At 37.3% G+C, this 26,905-nt stretch overlaps 1 protein-coding gene across 6 annotated transcripts in view; it reads right to left on the reverse strand.

The window, feature by feature from the left end:
* Nucleotides 1–20,796, reverse strand: part of KHDRBS2 (KH RNA binding domain containing, signal transduction associated 2) — a 636,352-nt gene extending 615,556 nt beyond the window's left edge. For all 6 annotated transcript variants that reach the window (XR_009354772.1, XR_009354769.1, XR_009354770.1 and 3 more), the window contains exon 1: nt 20,467–20,796. Coding sequence is in view for 2 of the 6 variants with exons in the window: in XM_059178344.1 (XP_059034327.1) it covers nt 20,467–20,557 (91 nt within the window). In the remaining 4 variants the exon portion in view is untranslated. The remainder of the gene's footprint in view (nt 1–20,466) is intronic.
* Nucleotides 20,797–26,905: the final 6,109 nt, after the last annotated feature.

Below are 26,905 nucleotides of genomic sequence, written 5' to 3' on the forward strand. Positions count from 1 at the left end.
GAGGTTGGGTAGACAAACCTTCTTCCTCCTTACTTAGCCAACTCTTTTCTGACGCACAAGGGATTCTTGCATGTTTTGTCTGTCTTAAACTGATAAAAAGTGGATTAAGTAACCATCCATTACATTATAGCAACCGAGGCATGGTAGAGTCTGTGCTCGCCTAATTTCCCTCATCCTTTCAATATCAAGGCACACCTGCTGAACTTCCAATAGCAAGGGTCTATAAATTTCCTGCCTAAAGGCTAGCACTGGCTATTAAGGGCCCGCTTTTGGGCCCCAAGTGACAAGAATGATACATCAAGAAATAATGCTGCCGAGGAGCTACTTTCAACCAATAACTAATAGGATTCGGTGTGAAATCAAATTTGGATGAAGGAGCTAGAGCTAGAGCTAGAGCTCCTTCATCCCTCAGTGTGGATATAGTTTACGCTGGCTTCCAAAATTTCCTGGTGTGATTAAGCATCAGTTGCCTCAACTAATAATTTGCTTTAAAAAAACAAACCTTTTCTTTTTGGCTGCTTCCTTCATGTCTAACTTCCCCATTTCTTGAGAGCAGCTCCAAAATAAATTACTTGAACTCTAATATTTTTTCAAGGTCTATTTCTGGAGAAAATTGTAAGACATTATGCACACAACTATTGGTAAATAAGTTTGGACTTAACTTCACCCAAAAAGGAATACAGAGCAAATCCAAAATGCATATTTATTCTAACATACCATTAACAATGAAGATGTCAACAGAGCATAGGACAAACTAATAACTGTGTTCTTTGTCTTTATTTCCATTTCTTAGGATTAATAGGTTTTTAAAAATAAACACTTTAAATAATAGTGTATATTATATAGGCATTTTAACTTACATAAAATTATAATTAGACTTACCAGCATTCAAACAAACAAAGAAAAATCCTAACTCTTTAGAGACTAAAAAAGTTGCTCTGGCATTTTAATCCATTTCAATGCTGACAATTATCTAGTAAAAGTAAGTTCCTATGTTCAAATCCTCATCTCAGGATCTGCTTTTATGGGAACCCAAACTAAAACATCCCAAGAGATTGCTATTATACTCGGACCCGTTCTATTTTCCCTTCGTCCAAGTTATTTTAGTTGCAATTGGAGCTATCTTAAATAATTATCAGAAAAGTGTGTATCTTGGACAAATTCTGGAGTGTCTCGAGGAAACAAGGACAGCTGGGCCCCTTGACATTCTCAGAAAGGAAATTCAGGAACTTATCTCTCATATTGGCCTCACTCTGTACATCTGTTTTGCTCTGTCGGAAGATTAGACATACAATTCCAGAGTTTACATTTCCTCTGTACTAGGAACCAGTCCAAACTTGTTGGCTTTTTCCCAGTTTTAATGCCAATTTCTTACCAGAAAGAGTTAGGTAGCCACTCTTATCCATTTGGTTGCAGCCAGGTGAACAAGGGTCTGTAACACAGAGCACTAAGAAAGGGACTGGGGTTTTAAGAGAACAGGGGTCAAAACAATTTTAGAGAAGATTCCAAAACATCAATATATTATTTGGTATTAGGGACTAGAAAGCAAATTACATCTAAGAAAGTTGTACTTGTTTTTTCATTTCTAATTGTGAGTGGTCAAAATGAGCTACTAATGCTAAACATTAGATGCATCAGAGACTTTATTCTCTCCTATTCACTCACTGTGAATCTTAAACTGACTAATGTTGTAAAAGTTTGATACATATATAGAAAGAGAGTTTATATCTCTTTGTTAATATACTGCTTAGACACTGTTAGTAAGTTTTTATACTGTTAACATAAATCATACACTCTAACACACTATTAAGATAAATTTCAAAAACCATTTTTCTTTATGGTAACATAAGGAGTAATTGTCTAACATGATGAAATTTTTAAAATATAAGATAAAATGAATATTCATGGGTCATCCAACCAAAATCTCCATTTCCAAGGACATATCAATCTATATCCTTTGAGGAAAACAATAATTTTTTTTCCTTTTGTCATAACTTTCCTTTTTTTAAAAAAAGATTTTATTTATTTATTTGACAGAGAGAGAGAGATCACAAGTAGGCAGAGAGGCAGCAGAGAGAGGGGGAAGCAGGCTCCCTGCTGAGCAGAGAGCCTGATGTGGGGCTCGATTCCAAATCCTGAGATCATGACCCAAGCCAAAGGCAGAGGCTTAACCTACTGAGCCACCCAGGAGCCCCATTTTTCTCACAACTTTCTATAGGAGGTTCTAAATACCCCCATGGGAACACATTTTGGTACTTCACAATGCTATATCACTTGATAGAATCTAAATCCATTTTTATTCCTGTCCAAATGCAAACAGAAATTGTCCACTGCATCTCTAACCCCCACAATGTTATCATTTTCCTTCAGGGAGTTGCTTTCTTGCCCATATAAACACACTCCCCCAAGAATTACCTTGTCAGATGCCAGCATTGTTCTAGTCTGTCAGTCTGGATCATTGTTAAATCTTCCTTTTGGTTATTAGTGTTGACATGATGAGTACCTACGTGTTTACAAAATGATAGTGGTTTGGTACCTATGCTTTAGGGATTAATGTAAAGTCACCAGGCACTTACGCCCTTGGGCAATTTCAAAAACTTTATGTCACATTTCAGGGTGATAGCAATGCTGGCAGTTACTAGGCCATTGAAGATCAAGAGATAATAAATGGGCTATCACTGTGGATGTAGATGTAGGTCTCCACTGTTCGTCTACCAGTACCTTTCTCACCCAGGGTAAGGTTGTCAATTCTGCACAATATATTGTTTCAGTACAACATGCTTTTTTCTTGAAAAAATAGGAAAGGCATATAACCTATTATCTAAAACTATAAGGCCTTTTTAAATGAAATATTTAATGTGTACACTAGACCCTACTGTTTTGTGATACTAGAACCTACGCTGCAACTCAAGACTGTGCAACTGTTCAAGTTTTAATAGCCATCACTACTGCTCATAAGCAGCAAATACCTTCCATCTTTATTGGTAGAACACTATACTTGTCAGATTCAGTAAACACCAAGGCCTCTAAGATGGCTAGCTAGTTGTCTTCTCAATAATAATAAGAAAAGCATATTCATATTTCTTCAAGGATCATGTTCTAAATTATGAGGAAAAGGCAAACATTTCATAAAGTTACACATAATTTTATTTTGTTTTTAAAAAGATTTTATTTATTTATTTATTTATTTGACACAGAGAGAGAGACATCACCAGTAGGCAGAGAGGCAGGCAGAGAGAGAGGGGGAAGCAGGCTCCTGCTGAGCAGAGAGCCCGATGCGGGACTCGATCCCAGGACCTGAGATCATGACCTGGGCTGAAGACAGAGGCTTAACCCACTGAGCCACCCAGGCACCAAAGTTATACATAATTTAAAAGCACAGTATAAACCCATATCATGCTTAATAATTCTAAGGTAGTCATTTCCTTTTGGGAGGGCGAATATTGTAAGGCAGTTCACATACTTAAACATTATGATCTTTTCCTATATTTCATGCATTTAAGCACTATACAGTCATCCTATTTGCATTCTATCTTCCAACATTTAAACACAATAATGAGCAAAGTTAAAGCTTTTCATCAAATGATTCTAAAACAACTGGGTATCGAAATCTTAAAAGAAAAGGAAGCACTGTGACCCTACTTGACATGAACTAGAAAAACCACTTCTATTTCTACTTACAGATTAAAACCATAAAGCTTCTAGAGAAAATATTGAGATCTTTGGTACCTTGAGGTAGGCAAAAGTTTCTTTGAGGGAATACAAACAACACTAAGCATAAAGAAAAAAATAATATTGGACTTCAGGAAAAATTAATAACTTCTTCCTTTCCAAAGACACTTCATAAAATTAAAAGCTAAACCACATACTGGGAGAAAATATTTGCAGTACATATATCTAACAAAGGATGAAAATCCAGAACATATCAATAACTCCCACAACAATAAAAAGATCAATAATCCAAATAAAATTTGTCAACATTCCAATGAATTATTTCAAATAAGAGAATACATACAAATGGTCAAAAAGTACATGAAAATATGCTCAGCATCATCAATCATCAAGGAAATGCGAACGAACACCAAGGTTAAGTTAGCACTTGAAACCACTAGAATAACTGTTGTTAAAAAGACAGAACTTCAAATGTTGGCCAGGAAGTGGAACAGCTAGAGTCTTCATACATCACTGATGGAAGGTGAAATATTTCAATAGATTTAAAGAAATATTTGGCAATACCTTATAAAATAAGGCTAACTACACATAGACATTCTAAGACCGTGAAATCCCACTCCAAGTAAAGAGAACATTTGTTCAACAAAATAGTGCACAGGAACATTCGTAGCAGCTTATTTATAATACAGTAACACCAAAAATAGCCCAAATGTCCATCCACAAGGGATTGGATAAACAAATTATGACATACTTATACAATGGAACACTACTCAGCAAGAAAAAAAAATTATTGATAAGTGCAAAAACACTTATGGATGACTTCAAAAATAACACTGATCTTAAGAAGGAAGTGTACGCAGTCTATTATTCCATTTACATAAAGTTGAAGAAGAGTCAAAGTAATCTAAAACAGTAGAAAACACGATAGTGGCCGGCAAAGGAAATGAAGATTAATGGGAAGGGGTCGTAAGGAAAGTCTCTGGGCTGAGGGAAAGAAATGTTCTCCACTATGCCAAGAGTATTACTTACACAAGATTAAATAATTATCAAAAGTCATCAAATTGTATACCTAAAAACCATATTTCACTGTTTATAAAATTTGCCTCAATATCTTTAAAGTAAGCAAACCAGGCAAAGTGGAGTAGAGATAAGAATCTTTACTGATTTCTGCCATTGGATATGTACTAAATGTACCCTTGCATAGGATTCATGAGATGATTGGTTGAGCTATGATATAGCCAATAAGAGCCTGCCTGTTTGATAAATTAGGAAATACAGGTTCAAGAGATTTAGAAATTTGCTCACAGTCAAAAAGCAAAGAGATAGCAGATCTGGGCCTCAAACACTAGTATTTTGACTTCACTTGATGTGTTCTTTCTGCTATAATAGTACTCAAACCTGTTTTACCACATTCCAGACTAAGAAATAACCATATACACACACACACACACACACAATAAATGTTTCAAAAGGAATGTTTAACCTTGAAATGTATAATTAAAATTTTGCATAAGCACATGTTTTCTTTCAGGACCAACATAGTATTTCCTCCGGTCCTAAAATGAACTCATGTATCTTTTCACATTATAATGTTACTCAGTGTGGAAAAATGCTCATAGTACAAGTTTTAAGGGAAGTATCATAGATTTGGCACCCATCTTATGCTCATGGTGCATCACAGCTTCACTGATTAGAACGAAAGTGGTAAATTCCTCTATTGATGGTAGAATCACATATTCAAGGGGGAAAGTATATCTAGAAAGGGGCAATGGTCAACGAAGTTGTATATGCCAGCAAGTCAATAAGAACAGTCAAACGAAACAACAGGTGCATGCAATGGATTTGGGTGAGGAAAGACTCAAGTTCAAAGACAGTCTGGGGAAAAGAGTAGGGATTAAACTGACAATTTTTTGATATGAGATGTAGTTTTGTATTAGGATGGTCCAGGTAAAGCTAAGAAAAGGAGCAAGGTGGAAGCAGAGGGAATGGGAAACAGAGATGATGGAGCAGTCTAGGAATCACATTGTAATTTAAAGTAAGCAAAAGAAACAATAATACTTGGCTGTCATTGTCTTGTTAGCCTAGAACTATTCGTGTATTTTACACATGAGGAAAAGAGGCATATAGAGGTGAAAGTAACTCACCCAAAATAATACAGAGCTTTAATTATAAGAATAAAATTGGAACTTGGGGAGTCTAGTTCCAGCACCTATGCTGTTAACCACTACCCTTAAATGCCTCTCTCTCCCCCACATATATTAAACCGTACAAAATTGCTATTTTTAGGTGAAAATATTTGAATATTTTTTTATTTTTTATAGTTTGACAAATTACTCCTAGTTCTTGTCCTCTATGAAGCTGAAATTTCTCAAAGAGTTTTCCAACCTCATTCTCTCATAGCCTTACTATTCACTCCTCAGGTTGAAGAAATTTGAGATTTTCGTCATCACCTCTGTTGATTTGTTCTTCTTTGCCAAATCCATTAGAAGAAATGTATATAGCAGCAATGTCCACAATAGCCAAAATATGGAAAGAGCCCAGATATCCATAGACGGATGAATGGATAGGGAAGATGTGGTGTGTGTATACTTCTGCCTTTCAAAAGGCACTTAAGAAAATTAAAATTATATATATATACTATGTAAAATAAAATTTACATATATGAATATATAAAATATATAATATATATAAGTATATTTTAAAAAGTAGTGCAGTGGAATATTATTCAGCCATCAAAAATGCAATTTTGTGATTTGCAATGACATGGATGGAACTAGAGTGTATTACTGCTAAGCAAAATAGGCCAGTCAGAGAAGAAAAATACCATATGATTTTACTCATATGGGGAATTTAAGAAACAAAACAGATGAACATAGGGTAAGGGAAGGAAAAATAAAATAAGATAAAAACAGAGGGGAAGTAAACCATAAGAGACTTGTAACTATGGGGAACAAGCTGAGGGCTGCTGGAGAGGAGAGGGATGGGGGATGGGGTAACTAGGTGACAGGCATTAAGAAGGGCATGGTGATGTTATGAGCTCTGGGTGTTACATGCACCTGACAAATCACTAAATTCTACTCCTGAAACTAATAATGCACTATATATTAATTAAAATTAAATATTAAAAAAAAGAAATGTATAATCTTTGTTTTAATTGGCCTATCTGCAGCACTTGAAAATATTAACCAAATCCTTCATCATCCCAATACTCTATCTGACATTGAACCTACTTGATCTTTCCTACCTATATTCTAGGAAAGTCCTTTTAGTCAATTTTGCAGACTTTTCTTTTCTCTTCTTACATGCAGACATTCCTCAGGGTTTTATCCTAAATCTCCTGTCTGTTGTACTCCATATCCTCTCCCCCTAGGTGAGCTCTTCTAACTTCCAAAGTCAGTTATCACCTACATGCTAATGAAACCATTACAGGTAGCACATATCTTACTCCAAACCCTACACTTCAAGTGCGTTTTCACGTTTATGTATGTATATCCACCTGAACTCAGCATTAACCTCCTTTAATTTCTAGCTTAATAATTGATACCACCTTCAAACCAGTCCACTATTTCAAAGGAACAACCCAGACAACAGCCTTGACCACCCTTTATTTTTCAAACCCTCTATCCATTCTTAACCTTTATCTTTTACTTGCTAAATTTCTATTAGTTATGTCCATTTCATGTCTCTCATTATCTGAATTCAGGTCACCATAACTTCTCTCCCGGATTGCTGCTTTAGCTATCCAAAGACCTGCCTATGTCTTTTATCTGTTGATTCCATTCTCCAACACTGCAGCCACGCTATGCTTTAAATGAAACTCTGATGTCCTATCTGCCCTTTTAAAAACCTTTAAATGATTTACTATTGCTTTTCGCATTAATCCAAACTTAACACAGTAGTTTACAGGATATGTGTACTAAGCCACTACTATTCTCATTACATCCACTTTTTTTTTTCTTAGATTATTTTATTTTATTTATTTGACACAGAGAGATCACAAGTAGGCAGAGAGGCAGGCAGAGAGAGAGGGGGAAGCAGGCTCCCCACCAAGCAGAGAGCCCGATGCGAGGCTCGATCCCAGGACCCTGAGATCATGACCTGAGCTGAAAGCAGAGGCTTTAACGCACTGAGCCACCCAGGCACCCCTACACCCACTTTTCTTGATGCTTTCTCTTTTACTGTATTTTCCAAACATACTTAATCTTTTGGATCTCTTGACCCAATTCCAAAGTTGGGGGGTGGGGTAGGGTGGGTGTAGGAGTTCCCTCCCACACAGCACAAGCAATTCTGACACTGTAACCAGAGATAATATCAGATACCACAGGTTAGGGGTTTAATCCTACAAGACAGCGCCCTCTCCACTTCAAACACCAACTGCAGGCCCAGGTTGTTACCCGTACTTCTGACTGACCAGTTATAGGCTGGGGATTCCAATCCTCCCTTCCTTGGACAGAAGATGCCAGCTGCAAATCTAGGTTGCTACCTGCACGTCCAACAAACTGGCTGTCAGCAGAAGTTTCATAGCCTCCTTGAGTTCAATTAATTTGCTAGAGCAGCTCACAGAACTCACAAAAATATCATAGTTGTTAGATTACCAGTTTATCCCAAAGGAGATAACTCAGGTAGAGCCAGACAGAAGAGATGCACAGGGTAACGTACTGGGAAAGGTTGAGGAGCTTCCATGTTCTCCCTGAGCTCAGTGCTCTCCCAAATTTCCTTGAGTTCACCAACCAGGAAGCTCTTTAACCTAGTCCTTCAGAGTTTTTACGGAGACTGAATTACATGCTTAAATCAATGGCCACTGGCAATGGATTCCACAGCCCCCTTTCCCTTCCGGAAGGTCAGTGGGAGTGGAAGAGAAAGTTATAGCCATCTAATCACAGGGTTAGTTTCCTGACAACCAGCTCCCATCCTTAGTAAATTTGAAAAATCACTTCATTAACATAACAAAAGACCTTAATGGCTGTACTCAGGAAATTCCAAAAGTTTTAGGACCTCTGACAGGAACACAGAAGAAAAACCGAGTATGTATTTCTTATTATAAAACACAATATCCCATTTAACTTATACTTATTCAAATAAATGTTCTTTTTTCAGGCTTTGGAGGTGTTGTTTGCTATAGCCCTGTATACTTCTAGATCTTTCTTCCCCGAATCTTGGCCATATACCACTTATTTGTTAGACCTCAACTAACATGCCCCTTCCTACTGAAGACAACCATGACTTCTGTATGTTGGGTCCCCCCAAAATTGGGTACCCCAATAATGGGTCCATGATTAAAGGAGCGAGACTGATACAAAATGAAAGCCAAGCAAAGCTTTATTTCACGCCAAGCATCAGGAATCAGACCGACCATCAAACAGACTGGTCGGGGCCACCCCTACAGAGAGGATGACTCCTCCCTGCTTTCCAGACTAACTTTTATAGAGCAAAGGCCATGTGGTTGGGCCTGGCCACACACAGGTGGCCAATGAGATTGTAATACACACAGGAAACTCCACAGTGATGCTAGGTGACCAACTGAATTACAATTTACCCTAGTAGATATTTGAACCAGCCTATTACCTAGTTCAGAATTGGCACCCAAAATGTGCCCAAAGGGCAGGGCCCATATTTCTTGGTAGCTAGGAGACAGTATGCGCCCCCACTGTTGAATACCTCCACCTGGCCTGACCCACCCTTGAATGTGGCCTTTATTACCTGGGACTGGTTTCTGGGACTTGTTTTTAAGTAAGTTCCCCTGGGCAGGTGGCAGTCAATTTAAGTTTTACAGCAAAATGTCAGTTCAACCAGGGTGGGGCCGCACTGGCTGAATAGGCCCTTACACGTAGACTCCTTTAGGTGCCCTAGCCAGCACTCCTAAAGCATCATCTATTTACTTTATGATTGCATTTTGCAGATGCTATGGGAATTATTTAGTTGCCTATAACTCTTTTTTTTTCTATTATTTATTCATGAGAGACAGAGAGAGAGGCAGAGGCAGAGGGAGAAGGAAGTTTCCGGTGGAGCAGAGAGCCCATTGCAGGGCTCAATCCCAGATCTGAGCCGAAGGCAGATGTTTAACAGACTGAGCCACCTAGGTGTCCTTATTTAATTGCCTAAAACTCTTGTTACCTCCCCAATCTAAAGTTAAGTCTCCAATGGCAATGTAGAGCACAGATAATAAAAAACAGTGAACCAAGTCTGCACTGTTTTTCATTCATTACCTATGTCCAGTATATGCTTAACACATACACACACACACACACTTATTCTACTCAAAGAAAACCATTTGGCTTACTGCAACTTATTTCAAACACTTAACACTTCCATCTAATTCCATTAAGTGGCCTTTAATTATAGCAATGCTTTATTCTACTTGATTTTCCTTATGTGGATATGATATAATGTCCAATCTTTCACCAATTTCAGAATACTAGCTTAAAGCACAGCCATCTATCATCCCAGTCCATTCCAAAACAGAATCATATAATAAAATGCCATCTGCCTCAGCACACCAAATGTTCTTTCATCTTCACACAATTCCTTAAGGGCCTCTTCTTCCACCAGCTCTTGGATGGATAAAAAAACAGTTTCTAGTTTTGGGGGTTTTTTTTTGTTTTTTGTTTTTGTTTTTGTTTTGTTTTTGGTTGGGTTTTTTTTTTTCCCTTCCAGAAAGAAAAACTTAAACTATCTGGAGACATGAATGGTACCTAATTCAACTTAACACTCACTTAAATTTCCCACTTAAGTAATATTTACAAGCCTAAAAACATATAAGAAACTTCTTCTATTATGTATTCATTCATCTACTATTTGCATTTTATAGTGTTCTTTCACACAATGAATGTATTGCTGCATGTGTATCAAATTCCTTAAATTTGCTGGAGAAGATTATTATTTGTTTTTAAAGATTTTATTTATTTATTTGACAGAGAGAGATCACAAGCAGACAGAGGCAGGCAGAGAGAGAGAGAGGGAAGCAGGCTCCTGCTGAGCAGAGAGCCCGATGCGGGCCTCGATCTCAGGACCCTGAGATCATGACCTGAGCCGAAGGCAGCGGCTTAACCCACTGAGCCACCCAGGCGCCCTGGAGAAGATTATTTTAAAAGAAGCAATAAATTCTATAGTTACAGGTATTTAACTCCTCTAAAACTTATCTAAGCCATGTTCTTCGTATTCCCCTAAACCAGTAATACTCAATAGTGTTTAATGTTTGATAGTTGCTTTTTGACAGTCTTTTATATTATAATTGAACATCTATATAACCTCTGACTTACTGCTTAAAAAAACCAAATTGAGTATGCTACTCTCTAATCTGCCTCTTTATCTTCTCCCATATATAGGTGAAGCATTACCTACCTTTGGAATATAATGCAAGGACCTGAGCCTAAGTTCAATAAAAGAAGCTATTACTTTAGCCATCCCTCTATTGTCAAATTAACAAATTTCTTCTCCTTCAGCCTCTTTACTGAGTTTCTGTCACAGAGGCTCCTTTTTCTGAGTTGTAGCCAGGGCCCATCATTTTCTGACACACAATTCTATAAACCTGCTAAAAATATCTACACTCTAGAGAAAACACATTCATTCTGCTTTTTCTATTAGAAGAGTAAAATCTAATCTTTAATATTTTAAAGGAAATAGGCATCAATTGTGCCATTTCTGATAACAGTGTAATAATACCAACCATTCCGTTTCAAAGTTATTAAATCCTAAAACCGCAGAACCTACAGATAACATTTTAATCAAGCCATGTTGCTGAGCTATCTGCTTCTGACCACATGTGAAATTTGCCCACTTCCAAATTTTAAACAAAACCAACACTGCCTCAAGACACAAAGAGAGGACCTAAAGCTGCCCTTCCCTAGAAGAATTCGGCAAATATAAGTAATTTCCTAATAAACACGGAAAGAAAAATGCCTCAGCAAATCACACAAAGTTCTCCAATCACTTTTTGGGATACAAAAAGAAAAAAAAAAGTGGAAAATGTTCTCTTGTCCCTTGCCACCTCATCACCAAACTCCCTCAGAGACCACTGACAATAGAGGACATTCGGAAAATTTAGGCTATCTGAATAATCTTTAACCCAATTCTGTACTTAGGAAAATTTCCCCACTTATAAATTCACCAACCTTTTATATGCTATAATTATGTAACAATATTGTGAAGTAATTTCATCCAATACTTGCATTCAGGAACCTATTTCAGAAATTAATGGCAACAACCACGCTGAACTCCTAGGCATACTTTGCATATTAATATTGGCCCTTCTTTTAAAGCCTCACTAAAACTATGTCTCTTTCACCAGAAACAGTACCCTGCAATGGTTACATGTGATCTCTGGGCAAGACAGCCTGGGGTTCAGATTTACAATTTATTTGTTGTGTGACTTGAGATAAATGGACTTCCCTAATTTTTGATTTTTCCCATTTGTAAAACAAGGATGATGGTAATAACTATCACACAGGGTTGATGGATGAGTTAATTGTGGTAATGCATGCAAAACCTCTAGTAAGGCATCTGACAAAAGAGTAATCTCCCAATAAATGTTGACAGCAATGACAACAATGAAGAAGAATCTATGGAAACCATGACCAACAAGAATCATGAATCCCCATGATATCATTGGTCTGTAAAACCTAGCAGATCTTCCCATGCACTGCTATTTGTAGCTTATGTATATACTGAATCTCCCACAGATTATTCAGAAAACAACACACTAAACATCTACTACCTCTTTAAATACCAACAGCACATGTTGCAGACAAATGGTACCAACACACATCAAAGTGCATGTGTGATTACATAGTTCAATGTAGTAGAATCCTAATCCGATCCCAAACTGTAGCTAAACTATCAGGGTATCTATAGTAAACAGCCTAAAAATTTGTCATTCTGGTGTTCTCAAATGTTCCTTACCTCACTACTGCAAGATCTGCTTGGAAATAGTGTGCAAGAGACAAAGGAGGATATGCTACAAATGACTTATTTCCCAAAGTAGTTAATAATAGTTGAGCAACAGGATGCTTGGCTATGCCTTCTCAAGTTTTTACCAAATAAAAGATGCAATCATGTTCATTAACAAAATATAAAATATTGAGAACATGAAGACATCATACAGCATAGGTATTTGCTAACAATTTGGCAAATCGGTTATCAACTTGTATGCCATTATTTTAAATAAATCAATTTCCATATCACACTTATTTTATTAAATTAACCATTTTTGTGAGAAAAAGAATCATATTTCAGTCTCTGAATTTATTAAATCTTTCACTGTTTACAGCTTTTAAAAATAAACTGTTATCAGAATATAATTCCAATTAAGACACATCTCTTATATATTCAGACAAAAAAGAAAAAGATCAAATCAGGTGTCAAACAAATGAGGTTATAAGAAAAGTGGGCAATACTATAGAATTATTTCCAAGGGTTTCCAAAAACTACATCTAAAACTTCTTTCCCTTCAGCTGCTATGGAAACAAAGAGCTTCAATCTAGATTGTATACTTAAACAGAAAAACTAAGAATAATGACCAGACATCACTTTGATCTCAGTTTCAGAAACTGTCTCAAAGCATCTTTGAAATAAGATATTGCGCCCGTTATCCAGATGGGTTTATCCTGCTCATTCTCATTCATATATAACCAGTTAATGAAATATGAACGTACAATGCCTAACACGCATTTATAAGAAAAAAAAAATATTAAGATTTATTTATTTATTTAAGAGAGAGAGAATTAGAGAGAGAAAGAGCACGCTCCAGAGCCAGGTAAGGAAGGGGAGGGGCAGAGGGAGAGAGAGGTTTTTTAAATTTTTTTAATATATTTTTTTAAGATTTTATTTATTTATTTGAGAGAGAGAGAAAGAGTGAGAGAGAGCATGAGATGGGAGAAGGTCAGAGGGAGAAGCAGACTCCCCATAGAGCTGGGAGCCCGATGCGGGACTCGATCCTGGTACTTCAGGATCATGACCTGAGCTGAAGGCAATCACTTAACCAACTGAGCCACCCAGGCACCCAAGGAATGAGAATATTAAGCAAACTTTGCACTGAGCTCAGAGCCCAATCCAGGCTTGATCTCATCAACCTGAGCTGAAACCAAGAGTCCAACGTACTTTATTATGTCACCCAAGTGCCTCTCACAGGAAAATTTTTAAATAAATAAATTACAGGGGCTCCTGGGTGGCTCAGTGGGTTAAGCCTCTGCCTTCGGCTCAGGTCATGGTCTCGGGTCTTGGAATCGAGCCCCGCATTGGGCTCTCTGTTCGGCAGGGAGCCTGCTTCACCCTCTCTCTCTGCCTGCCTCTCTGCCTGCTTGCGATCTCTCTCTCCTCTCTCTCTCTCTCTGTTAAATAGATAAATAAAATCTTAAAAAATAAAAAGAAAGAAAGAAAAAAGAAAGAAATTACAATACACAAATAAGTAGGGACTGAATGTTACATATGAAATAAACATAGAAAACACTGTGAAGTCTGGGCTCCCACTTCTTTATTCATGTCAACCCACTCTAGGCTTTTCCTTCATTATAATCTCAATGATGCACATAGGCACATTCCTCCATAGCCATGCAAAAATTATCAACCTTGTTCTTTGTTATTTTTTTCCAATACTACCTGCAAGAACCAGGGAAGGAGGCTACTTGGTAACACCTGTTCTGCAGACACAAATATAAAGCACCAGGGTCCTAGAATGGAGCCTGGATGTCCAAAACAGCACACAATCTCAAAAATTTTGAGCCTCTCCTTATAAATAAGTTTCAAGGCCCATCCAGTACCTGCCCTAACTCCCACATACCTTGCTAGCTCCATAGTCCTTAGGCTCAACAAAGACAAGGCAGATTTCTGACCAAATCCCTGCCTTCTCCTTGGGCTGCTCTTTTGAGAATAAACCTTTACTGCTTTAAACCTGGTGACTTAGAGATTGCCTTACTGTGCATCAGACACACAGATCTGACTTCTGGGTTCGGTAACAAAAGGAAGAAAAAAGAAAGCTGGCTGGCGAGGTATCACAAGACCCAAGAATGAGATGGGAGTCATTTCCTTAATTTTTCTTGAGCTGCAGATGCATCAAAGTGAGTACGAGAAAAGCTGGCAAACCAGAAAAGTCAACAGAAGCAGACAGAAAGGAGGAAAAAAAGCCTTAAGAGAAGCCTGCTAGCCAAAGGACTAGAAAGAGAGCAACCTAGCGAGATAGAAAACTTTTAGACAAACATCCTTCTCTAGCCAAATAATACAGAAAGAAAGAAGAAAACAAAACAGCATCTCGTGCTCACCTCTGTCAAAAAAGGTTAAATAGAGGAGCCTAGACTTCTAACCTCACCCAAATGTAAAGAGACATATTTTTCCTCTCTGGCTGGAATCAGAAAAGACTAGATGAGGAACAGGGACTTCATTTCCACCCACAGTAAGTATGTGTCCTGAAGTGGAGGCCATGGAGAAACCTTGGCCTTCCATCTTACAAAGAGTAACAAGACGCCCTTCTCCCTCCAAGCCAGGGTGGTATCGGAGGTCTCATTCTGCTGGAATTTTCATCATGCTCCAACAGGAGTGAGGCCTCCCCAACCCTACTGGTGACCCTGGAGTCCCAAGTAGGAAGCAGGAACAGAGTGCACCTCCCCCTTTCTGGCCAGAATGGTGTCAATGGGTCCCTAGTGGGGAACATGGACTTTCACCTCCACCTGCAGGTGTTAAGGTAATGTCCCCTCTCCTGCTGCTGGCATGGTGTTAGAGGAGGCTTGCCCAAAGAGAATATTAAAAAGTGTGACACAGTCAAACTTTGACTTTGAATGAATCACTCTGGCAAGCATAGCTGGGGAGGAGAGAAGACAGATAAAGGATGGTGAGGACAAGAAACAGAGAAGAGGAAATCAAGAATATGGTAGTGCCTAAAAGCCAAGGGGAAAGCCAAGAAACTGGAAAAAGGCCAACCGTGGAAACTGCAGCCAAGAGACCTGATGAGAGGTCAGAAAGATTTTATTGGATTTGGCAATTCGGAGATGACTCTGTCTCGTGGTCACTGGTTTTAGGACAATGAAGAAGACAGAAGCCAGAATGAAGAGCTTTGAAGAGGTTAACTGAGAAAGTGAGGCAGCTAAGTAAAGCCTAATATTACTGGAAACTTGAAGGAAACAAGGAGTATGGAGAGAGAAAATTTGGGTTACTTTTGGCAAGTGAAAAAAAATATATTTTTTAAGTTATTAAAATTGGATCAATTACAGGCTACTACTATAAAAGAGCGGAGAGGGAGTTGGAGATACTGCAGAAGGGACAGAACTATGGAATGAGTCTGGAGGACACGATAAGCATTAGGATCTAGGATACTGGTGCACAAGTCAGCCTAGAACAAAAAAGAAACATAGCACATTCTGGGAATGAAGGAGAATAAGAAGGACTATGCAGGTCTTTAGATGAGGGGAGGTTGAAAAATATCAGAAGAGATATATTCATTTCCTACTAAAACAGAGGATGAAATCAGCTGCCAAGAGTGAAGGATGTGTGGGTTTATGAGGAGGCCTGAGGAGATTTGGAATTACCCTGGAAAGACATGGATGGGACAAGGGCTAATTAAGCTCAAGTAAAACACTGAAAGTGAGCATTGGGAACATAACAGAACACGATGTTTTAAAAACCCTGATTGGAATAATTTTTCATAAGACAATTTATTTCATAATTTGGTCTGTAAGTTCAAAACTCACTCAGCAATGATCCAAAGAGTAAAGGCAGTACTCATTTTCTTACAAAGCCAAGCTTCAAGTTGAGGTCAAGTCCACAAGACCATTAAAATGTTAAAGAAAATCTTAAAAGCATCATTTTATATTTGTGTAATTTGTTTATGTTATATTTGTATACAAGATCTATACTACACATGTTTGTATAAAATACTGCTTATATTATCACAAACAGAATTTTTTAAACTTAAAATAACCATGGGGTGGTAGATACAACTTTTTCTGTTTTACAGATGAAGAAACGGAGAATCAGAGAAGAGATAAATGACATATCCCATATTTCATGGTAGACACAAGTGTCAACACTCTGTCCGAAGTGTTTTGTTTGCTAAAGCAAAGTTTCTGCACTATATCATAATTATGTCTCAATTGAAAATCAAAAATACCTTGAAATTTATTTTTTCACTAATTTTTATTTTTTATTTAAGAAACAAACCAGATTATCCCAAATGTACAGGGAGAAAAAATGGGTTACACTAATCAAAAGGAAAGTCACGTGAATACTATTTTTTTTATCAGATGCTAGTTTTAGACATTATACCAATGCTTTTCTTTAATGTAAGAACTCTCTATTCTTTGTGGAAAGAATTTTGAGGAATACAACCTAATTAAATAATGATCCTTACTGAGAATCTACATGTAGTTAAGTCACCACCAGTCAGCGTTTGTGATAAATATTATTTCCTGTTTCTCTCATAGCTTTAAAAGTTTTTCTATACCTGCAAACACAAAAGCCAATCCTAGATGGAAGGCCATGCTCTTCACCTAAATTTTAAAATACCACCTAATGTTAAAAAAAAAATTAATTAACTATTGGGATATTTGGCAATATTTGACTTCCTTATTTGATCAGTCAACCAAAACAATGATGAATCTACCAATATTTGTGAAGAAGTCAGGTTAGGAAATCTTGCAGACTGGAGAACTTTATAATTCTAATTAAGACTGGGACTATAAAGAAACCCAAACATCATTTAGTCCAACTCCTTAATTTCAGAGACAAGGCCTAGGGCCTGGGGGAAGGAAGTTTATCAACATTCTGTTTAGGCAAAAGTGGAATTAAAATCCAGGTATCTGGATTCAGTTTAGTGCACTTCCCAGAAGCAGTGTAGATATAAATAACCTCATCTAATTTCATCTGGCAAGCAAATTCAGAGGCTGAGTGGAACTTTAAGGATCATGCTGAGTTTGCTGTTTTATCATATTCAAAAGCACCTTCCATAACAAATGGATAATTAAACAATATTATAATCACAGGAGGAAAATTATTTTAATTAATCAAATATATTATAAGCACTCTTCAAACCATATTATTCAAGATCTTTTCTAAGCAACAATCAAATACATAAAATGTATGGGTTCTCCCATTAGCTTTCACAGACTCATACCTAATGAAAACACATAGCAGAAACAAGTGAAATAAAACAAATTACAATAAAAATAACAAAATAATCAAGAAACTAGTATGTTTAACCCCATGGCCTTACAAAGTAGTTGCAATCGAGCACTGACTTGCATTTATCACCAATCAAAAATGCAAAATAAATCACTGTGAAAGCTCATTGCTTTACATCACTGACCTTTTATATATATATATATATATATATATGCTTCCAGAAAATCATTCTGAAGAACTGAATCATCTGGATCATTTTTATTGCTCACTCAGTCTTGAGACTGTCTGCACAGTACTGACTGAAATGTACTTCAGTGTGCACCTTCTCTCCAAATGAATATCTATGTCAGGTTTATTTATAGCCACTGCCTTCAATCAGTGCATTTCCAGGTAAGAGAAATAAAATCATCTCAACATATTCTCCTATAGAGATCTGAAACAAAATCTGGAAATTTTGGCAAATGGCCTTTGAAAAAACAATGAAAGATCTACAATGTAAAATGTACGTTAAGATTTATTAGAGATTCCAAAGGACACTCACCTTATACTCTTTAGTAAGTACATACAAAGAACTTAAGGTAGAAATAAAGAATTAATGTAAAACTTATGCATTTTTTGCATATATTTTTATATACTCCATGATTATAATCATCACCTCCTCTGTTCTCTTTTCCTCATTATGATTTCTCTGAAATTTGAACACCTCTCTTTGTTTCTTAGATGTTTTTCTATTTAGGAGCTTTTGCCTCCTAATTCTTTACAAAAGCAGGACATGCTTCCCCCTACTGGGAAAAAATTAAATTACAAGGTACATTCAAACATGTTCCTAAGTATCAAGAAATCAAGTTTCTGGGAATGATAGAATGTTAAAGAATCAAAGGCACAGCCTTTTCTGACTGTTTCATCCACCACAGAAATACTTAGACACTCTGCTAAGAGTTTCTCATATGCATTTCTTTAGTGTGGTGGTTTTGAAACATATACCAACTCCACTAACTTCCCATCAATGACTGATGAATTGAGCCTACTGTCCCAAAGAGAACTCCAATTAGCAGATCAGAGAAAATAATCAATTCGTAACTTTTTTTTTCATTTTAAAGACATTATTAGCGTAATAAAGATGCTTCTGTAAGATATATTGAAATAAAAGATTTCAGAAAGCTTAATTGCATTTTAAATTATTTTGAACAACCTTAAGCATTTATTAACTCATTAATTGTCAATATTCCTATTACTTTTATGCATTTATCCTTATTTTCAATAAAGTAGAGGGAGAACTTCATTTTTAAATTGACTTTACTTTTCAACTTAATTTCTATTATTTTCATTCAGTAACCACGATAGTAGTCGGCATAATTGCTTTTCACCTTACCAGATCCTCTGGAAAGCCAACCTGCTCCTTGCAGCAGTTTAGCCATTTCACATGTTCAAGATTTTGATTATAAATCTTAATTGTTTAGTATGCAAAAAGAAAAAAGATAACTTGGATTTCATTGTGCTATAAATACTCTATAAATGAAAATTTTAAACAAACCAAGTGGTTATTTGAATTCTACATGGAGGATTACAATTTTTCCTTCCATGTACAACTAGGTCTCAAAAAAGAAAACATTTCTTTTAATACAGAAGGGCCAAGGAAGAGGAAGTTGTCACTTTTAGTTTTGGTATAGGTAAGTCCATAACAACCTAAGCTACAAAACTGCATTGTAGTCAATTTGATGATAAAGCAATTCATTATTAATGAAAGATTCATCAAAAAAAATCTGGAGTTGTTTTTAAAAAGGCATGTGTAGATAACTACACATATTGTATCTTTACCAGATAGATGGCATTATTTCAAGATGAATAGAGTAACTAATATTTCTGTCATACAGAAGTTTGTGTGTGTGTGTTTAAACAATCTTTCAAAGCAACGCAAAATATGATATACATGTTCCTCTGGGAATGAAATCTCCTTTAACATTACAGGAACACAAAAGAAAATGCACACTTGGTAAAACAGTTGATCACTTGTGAAGTGTTCTCAGGGGCCAGTATCTCTCAGAGTACCCAATCATCACACTTGAAATAAATTGATAAGCACTTTAGCCTTTGCCACATTCACAAACATTTAGGAACATGCATAGTTTTAATCTAGGTTAATTCTAAGACTTTCCATAGGAACGGCTGTAATTAGATAAAGGGTATCACAATCACTTCCGAAATGCAGCAAAAAGAAAAAAAGAAAAGAAAAGAAAAAGAAAAAAGAAAGAAAGAAAGGAAAAAAAAAAAAATATATATATATATATATATATATATATATATATGCCGATTTGTTGCTAAGAAGCTGTTAGAAAACCACACGGATTACCATTTACTCCCAAACTGATTTCCCTTTCCTCTGCAAAGTGAAAATATCCCTGTTGACCACGCCACACTTTATGGTTTCTCCATCAATGATCCTAACAGGTCACATCACTACTGCCATTACGTCTCGTAGCTTTGGTCTTCCCCAAATTAAGACGTAGAGAAGGAGCACTGCTGCCCGCCCCAAGAACGGGCTCGGTCCGCCCGAGCTCTGAAGCGAGCATCTTCAGGGGGACAGTGTCTGCGAAGGAGACAGGCGTCCCTCCCCAACTTCACTCCCCTAACCAAGCCGCGGGTGAGAAGAGCGGCCAGTGGTTTGCGCCCATCTGTGGGGGCAAGTCCTACCTTCCGCCAAAAGGCGCGATGCATGCACAAAAGATGGATCCAGGCTATCTTTCTCTGCCATCAGCTCAGGCAAATATTTCTCCTCTTCCATAGCGCGGACTTCGGACCGTCCCCTGCCGAAGCGCAAGGTTCCGCTCGCTCGGACGCAGGGTCGCCGGGCAGCGCCTTGCTCTGGCGCTGTCCGCCTCCGCCGCGGCGAGGAGATCTCCGCTCGTCCTCACTGGCCCATGCACCGAGCGACTGCGACTCCCGCCGTCGGGCTGCTCAGCCCCGCGCCCACACCTGCCGGTCTCTTCCGCCGTCCCTCTCTCGCGCTGAGCCCCGGCTCACACCGGCGGCCTTAACTGGAGAGGCGGGAACAGGGCGCGTCCCACCTCCGCCAACCATTCATTGGTGGTGGCGCCCGGAGAGGCCGGGCCCCCGCGAAGGCTGCGGACTCTCATTGGGCCTCGCTGCACGTCGGATCGCCTGACTGGCAGGAGGCAGCTGCAGAGGGGAGGGCCGCTCCGAAGGTGCAAGCGCTTTCTTCTTGCAGCCCAAGCTTTCCCTGGTTATTAGGCATGCCCAGTTGTGTGGAGCACTCTGTCTTCGGCTGAGGTGCGGAGAAAGGAGAGAGCGGGAAAAGCACCGTCCAAGACAGCAGGGGAGATGGAGATGAAGAGTGAGAGGCTGAGGGAATGAGGAAGCGCCAGGAAAAGTACCAGGAAGGTAGACCGGACTTCACCTGCGTCCCTAAGGTACAGGTGTCCCCTCTCCATCACGCAGCTCAGACGCACTCCAGTGTGCAAGAATCAGCAGCGCACCCGGTCTGGAAATATCATGAAGACTGCATGCGATCGGCGGCTGATATTTTCCAATGAGCCTGACCTACATCTCGGGGACGCAGTAGGATGTTCATTGATAAACAAAGCGGCTCTGGCGATATTGTACAGCAACATGCTTCCAGTGTACAATCATTATGGTATTGACTTAGTTTTGGTTTTCCTCCTGTCCATCCCCTGCTCCCCCAATCCTTATCGATAGGAGAGGTTCTGGGAGGGGGCTGAATTTTAAAACTAAAGAGCAGTATAATCAGTTAGCTACAGTTTGTGAAGGAATTGGGAAGGAAGTGGAAGAAGGAAGAAACTAGAAAATAGGTAGCCACTGTTGCTCTAATTTCCCCCTTTCTCTTTATTTTAGATGTGACAGTGTGTTTCACCTGGTGCTGTCGCTGAGCTACTTTGTATCTATCCCACCTCTATTTAAAGGAGAGTTAAATCCTCCAGGTATCACCAACACTGGAAGCAGTGCCCATCCTTCTCTTAGTAATGGGGCCTGAAAATGCAGCTTGTATGCTTTAAGTGTTATAAAACAATCTTCCCACCGTCTCTTTTCATGAACAATCATTTTCCAATCTGCCTCTCCACTACTGTTTTCATTGTAGAAGAATGGGGACTAATTTTCCTACAATTCGTGCTAAAACTTTTCCAAGTTCTCTTCCTGTATTCAAATCTTGTCATTATTTTTCAAGATGAGGTTGGAGAAGTATCTTTTACTTATATAATTTTTTATTTTATTTTATTTTATTTTTTGTTTTTGGAAACTTAAGCTTTTATTTTTATTTTTCCCCCAGAATCTACATTTTGTACTTAGCATGATACATTTTTTATTGTATAATTTTGAAAATGTCAATGCGTCTTCATATCCATTACCTCAACTTGACTTCACAGAAGCACTCTGAAAAACGTGGCATGGGTATTGCTTTCTCTGTTTCATAGGTATGGAAATGAAGGCAAAGATAGAGAAGTTCAGTGATCCAGAACTAACAAATATGATCTCTTTTGGAACCAGCCATGTTCATCCCACCCAAAAGCTGAGTGTATACTTCATGGGAGCCAATGATGAGGGGATATGTGGCTAACAAATGTGATAGGACTGCTAAAAGTTCATGAAATAAGCTGTGAGAACCATGACTTTGATAATTTGAAGTTTTAACAATAGGAAAAAAATGTCACATTTCTTTAGGATTTTTTTTTTTTTTAAATCAAGAGCTTTCCTATGTAAAAACCTAACACCTTGGGGTGCCTGGGTATCTCAGTTGGTTATGGGTCTGCCTTTGGCTCTGGTCATGATCCCAGGGCTCCCTGCTCAGCAGGGAGTCTGCTTCTCCCTCTCCCTCTGTCTACCACTCTGCCTCTCTCTCTGTCAAATAAATAATGCAAATCTTTAATAAAAACAAAACAAAACAAAAACCTAACACCTTAAAATAATCTGTGCTCCCAATAATGTTTCTCTAGGCTTATAAAGGTATCTTGTGATAGAGGGATGGGCAAATGCACGAAGGTTGTCAAAAGGTAAAAACTTTATTAAAAAGTATTTTTTATTATAAAGGTACAAACTTTATTATAAAATAAATAATATAAAATAAATAAGTCCTGGGATGTAGTATATAGTAGAGCGACTACAGTTAATGATACAGTTGGTAAAGGATAGATCTTAAAAAAAATAAAAATTTTATTTATTTATTTGAGAGAGAAAGTAAGAGGAGGAGAGGGGAGAGGATCTGAGGAGAAGCACACCCCCTGCTGAGTGGGAAGCCTGATGCAGGACTTGATCCTGAGACTCAGGCATCATGACCTGAGCTAAAGGCAGCCGCATAACTGAGTCACCCAGGCACCCCTGCAAGAAAAAAAATTTTAAGTCTTGTAGCTAGTTAGTCATAAAGTTGAGATTAAAATTCAAGTGTATTTAGCACCATTTAGCTCGAGATTGTACTGCTTTAGCCTACTTTTTTGTATGTTAAATATTTAATTTATTTATGTATGTCTGCATTCAATAAACATTTATTGAATATCGAAAAGAACCTAGCCTATCATCATAAAGATTGTTTTCTAATGAAGAAAGGCCAATAAAACTGAATACACAAGAGAACTGGTAATTGCTGCCTGCAAAAAAGCCCAAGAGGGGACCAAACAAGGAGTTAAGAAAGGTAATGCAAAGAAAAGAACATTTTCCCCCCCAAAGTTAACTTGTAGTCTTGCTAGGGAGTTGACTTTTAAAGAAAAACCTAATGGAAAAAGAAGAATCTATCTGTGTAAGATGAAGAGAAAAGCATTCTGGGCAGGTGAACTTGCCCATGCAAAAGCCATGTGACCAGAAAGAGCTTGCCTATTCCCAGAACTGACTGGAGTCAATGTGACTGCAATGCTGTGGAAGACAAAAGACAAATATTAAAGGTGAGGGATGGTGGTTGGAAAATAATTCAGATTTCATTATGTGTGTTAGGGGAACCACAAAGGATTGTCTTCATGCTGTTTGCATTTGCTTCTCAAATGATTTCTTTTGGTTCTTATTTTCAAAGAAGTTACGATGTAAAATGGAGGATATTTATAGAGAGCTTGCTCTCTAAAACTTGCCATTTTAGGTGAATGTGGGTAGGATGCTTAGTAGTTGAAGGGTTGTACATTCTGCACTTGATTTGCTACAGAGATATGAAGGGAAAATGTGCCACCAGTCTTCAGAGAGGTGGACAGGAATGCAATAGCAATGGAGAGTAGATAAGATGCCAACCACAGCTAATAAATTGTAAACATTTTGGAATGAGTATAAATTAGAGAAATTATTGTGCAGTAATTACAATTGCATTTTGCTTTGTAGCATGCCAAGAGATTAAAAGTATATGGCATTGATGGGGACATGCATAGACCCAGTTCAATGAGTCAAAAAGATGCAGTAGCTCTTGTTATGTTCAGCAACAACAATTACATTATCTATTCACAGGTTTCTTACTATGATTAAAGGGGCAGTGAGAAGGTACCATGGAGAGTGTCCAAGGGCTGATTTTATTATACAGTATCTCTGGATATTCAGATAATTATAAATATGAAAAACTAGCCAACTTTTACTTTTCCTAGTTATTATCAAACACAATTTATAATTTTATTTTCCCAGGTAAACTCTCAGCAAATGCCTAAAAGGCATTCTAACAGAAATAAAATGTATTAATGTACCTTTAAAAAAATTTTTAATGAATGCTAACCTAATCTTTAAGATGATAACACAAATGTGTTAGCACATGATGGACATCATAAAATAAAAACATACACATTGTATAGACTCTTAAAAATTAGTATGCTTCAGAACTGACTTGTAAAATATTGTCTGTTTCCAAATATGATATGGCTGAATAAAAGCAAACTTTTCAAGTACCTTATGTAGAAGTTTATCCAGCATGAGATATATGTGTTTTAAATAGATGACTCTGTCACTGTGTTCTCCATTTATTTCACATATTAATATTTTATAGATACCACAATTATTTAGTGGATAACCTTATTAATGTAAACATTTAGTAAACATAGATGTTTAGCCTTCTATAGGTGATTGTTGAATAGAGTATTATGTGCCTATACATGAACAAATTATATCTACTGTAATTTATAATTACTGTAATTACTGTAATTTGTAAGCCCACCTCTTCTTCTAATGGTGTAAATAACCAAAATTAACACTAAATTGATTTGTATATCTTAGATATTTATATCATTTTAAATATGAATTCTAGTCCTGAAAAGTTTCTTTAATGGTATTTCATTTCCTGCACTATTATTTTTACAATAGGATATTATGGAAAATTTTGCACCAACTAAATTTGGTTTGGAAGGATGAATAAGGTATGTGCTATAGAATGTGTCCTGCAGTTAATGCACAGACTGTGTATTCAACACTTTCACAAACCCTTATAAGAAAGGCCAAGCTAAAGGGCATTTAATCAGGCTTATTTTTGCAGACTAATAAAAAGTGCCCAACCAGTATTATTAAATAAAACACACAGTTTCTATTTCAGAGTGCTCATCAACTTTAGGGATACTTCACTAGCCTAACTACTTCTTTGAGAATTTAATAGAAGCTACTTACAATGAGAATCATAGGTTAGTAAAATTACAGCAATCCAATAATTTATGTAATGATAATAGAGACTTAAGGTATTAATATTTCTAAGCTTTCTAATGCTTTGGTACCTTGGACAGAGTATAGTAAAAGACTGACATATTTTCATCTACTGAAGACTCCGGCAGAGCTCATTACATAAAAGGTGCTGGTTTAATATTTCTACTTGTTTTAGTTTCACTAACTAGACAACTGAAAGTAGTTCCAGTTTTCTTTCTCACTTTCATGATATATTTTAGGGTTTCAAGAAAGGAAGAAGGGAATGGAGACTTGTCTGTGCAAGAAACTTTAGCAGTAGTAGCATGAGCAGTGAGAAATCTTTCATATGTAATTTTTCCAGAGCCAGAATTCATACTATATGCTAATATGCCACAGCACAAAATGAAAACTCAGCACTCAAATCTGGCCTATCTCTATACAGTGTGTGTGTGTGGGGGGGGGGTATTTTCTGATTGAGAAGCTTTCAAATTAGCATATTGGATTTAAGCTGACACAAGTGTATAATTAAAGGACAGCAGAAGAGAAACAGAAAGGAAGTGATATATGTAGAAAGCCTACTCTTGTGTTTGAATACTACTCTTCTGAATCCTCACAAATATTAGGAGGGAAGGCCAAGATATGCAAAGGACCCCAAATACCCAAACCAATATTGAAAAAGAAGAATAGAGTTGGAGGACTCATATTTCTTGATTTCAAAACTTGCTACCAAGCTACAGCAATTAAGAAAGGGTGTACTAGATTAAGTATAGACATATAGATAGTAGGATAAAATTGAGAGTCCAAAGGAAAGGAAGCCATCTAAGGCAAATTGATTTTCAAAGACGATGACAAGACCATTCAAAAGGGAAAGGATAATCTCTACAAAAAATGGTGCTGGGACAACTGGATATCCAAATGCAAAAGAATTAAGTTGGACCCCCTTCTCACACTATATATAAAAATTATCCCAAAATGGAGCAACAGCTTAAGTATAAGATCTAAAGCTATGAAACTCTTAGAAGAAAATAAAGGGGTAAATCTTCATGACCTTGGCTTGGCAATGGATCCTTAGATATGACACCAAAGGCACATGTAACAACAACAACAAAATAAATAAACTGGACTTCATTCAAGTTAAAAACTTTTGTGCATAAAAGTACATTTTGGTTATCCAAAAATGAAAAGACAACTTATAGAATGGGAGGGGATATTTACAAATCAACTATCTAATAAAGGCCTATATCCAGAATATATAAAGAACTCTCAGAACTCAACAACAAAAAGACAACCCAATTTAGAATACTGGCAAAGAACTTGAATAAACATTTCTCCAAAGGAGATATATAAATCGCCAACAAGCATATGAAAAGATGCTCAACTTCATTAATCATCAGAAAAATGAAAAGCAAAATCACAATGAGGTACAACTTCATACCCACTACAATGGCCACTATTTTAAAAAAAAGAAAAAAAAGTTTTGGCAGTGATGTGGAGATACTGGAATTTTCATACATTGCTGACGGTGTAACGG

This window comes from Mustela lutreola, chromosome 6, assembly GCF_030435805.1.
Source record: "Mustela lutreola isolate mMusLut2 chromosome 6, mMusLut2.pri, whole genome shotgun sequence".
Classification (NCBI taxonomy): Eukaryota; Metazoa; Chordata; class Mammalia; order Carnivora; family Mustelidae; genus Mustela; species Mustela lutreola.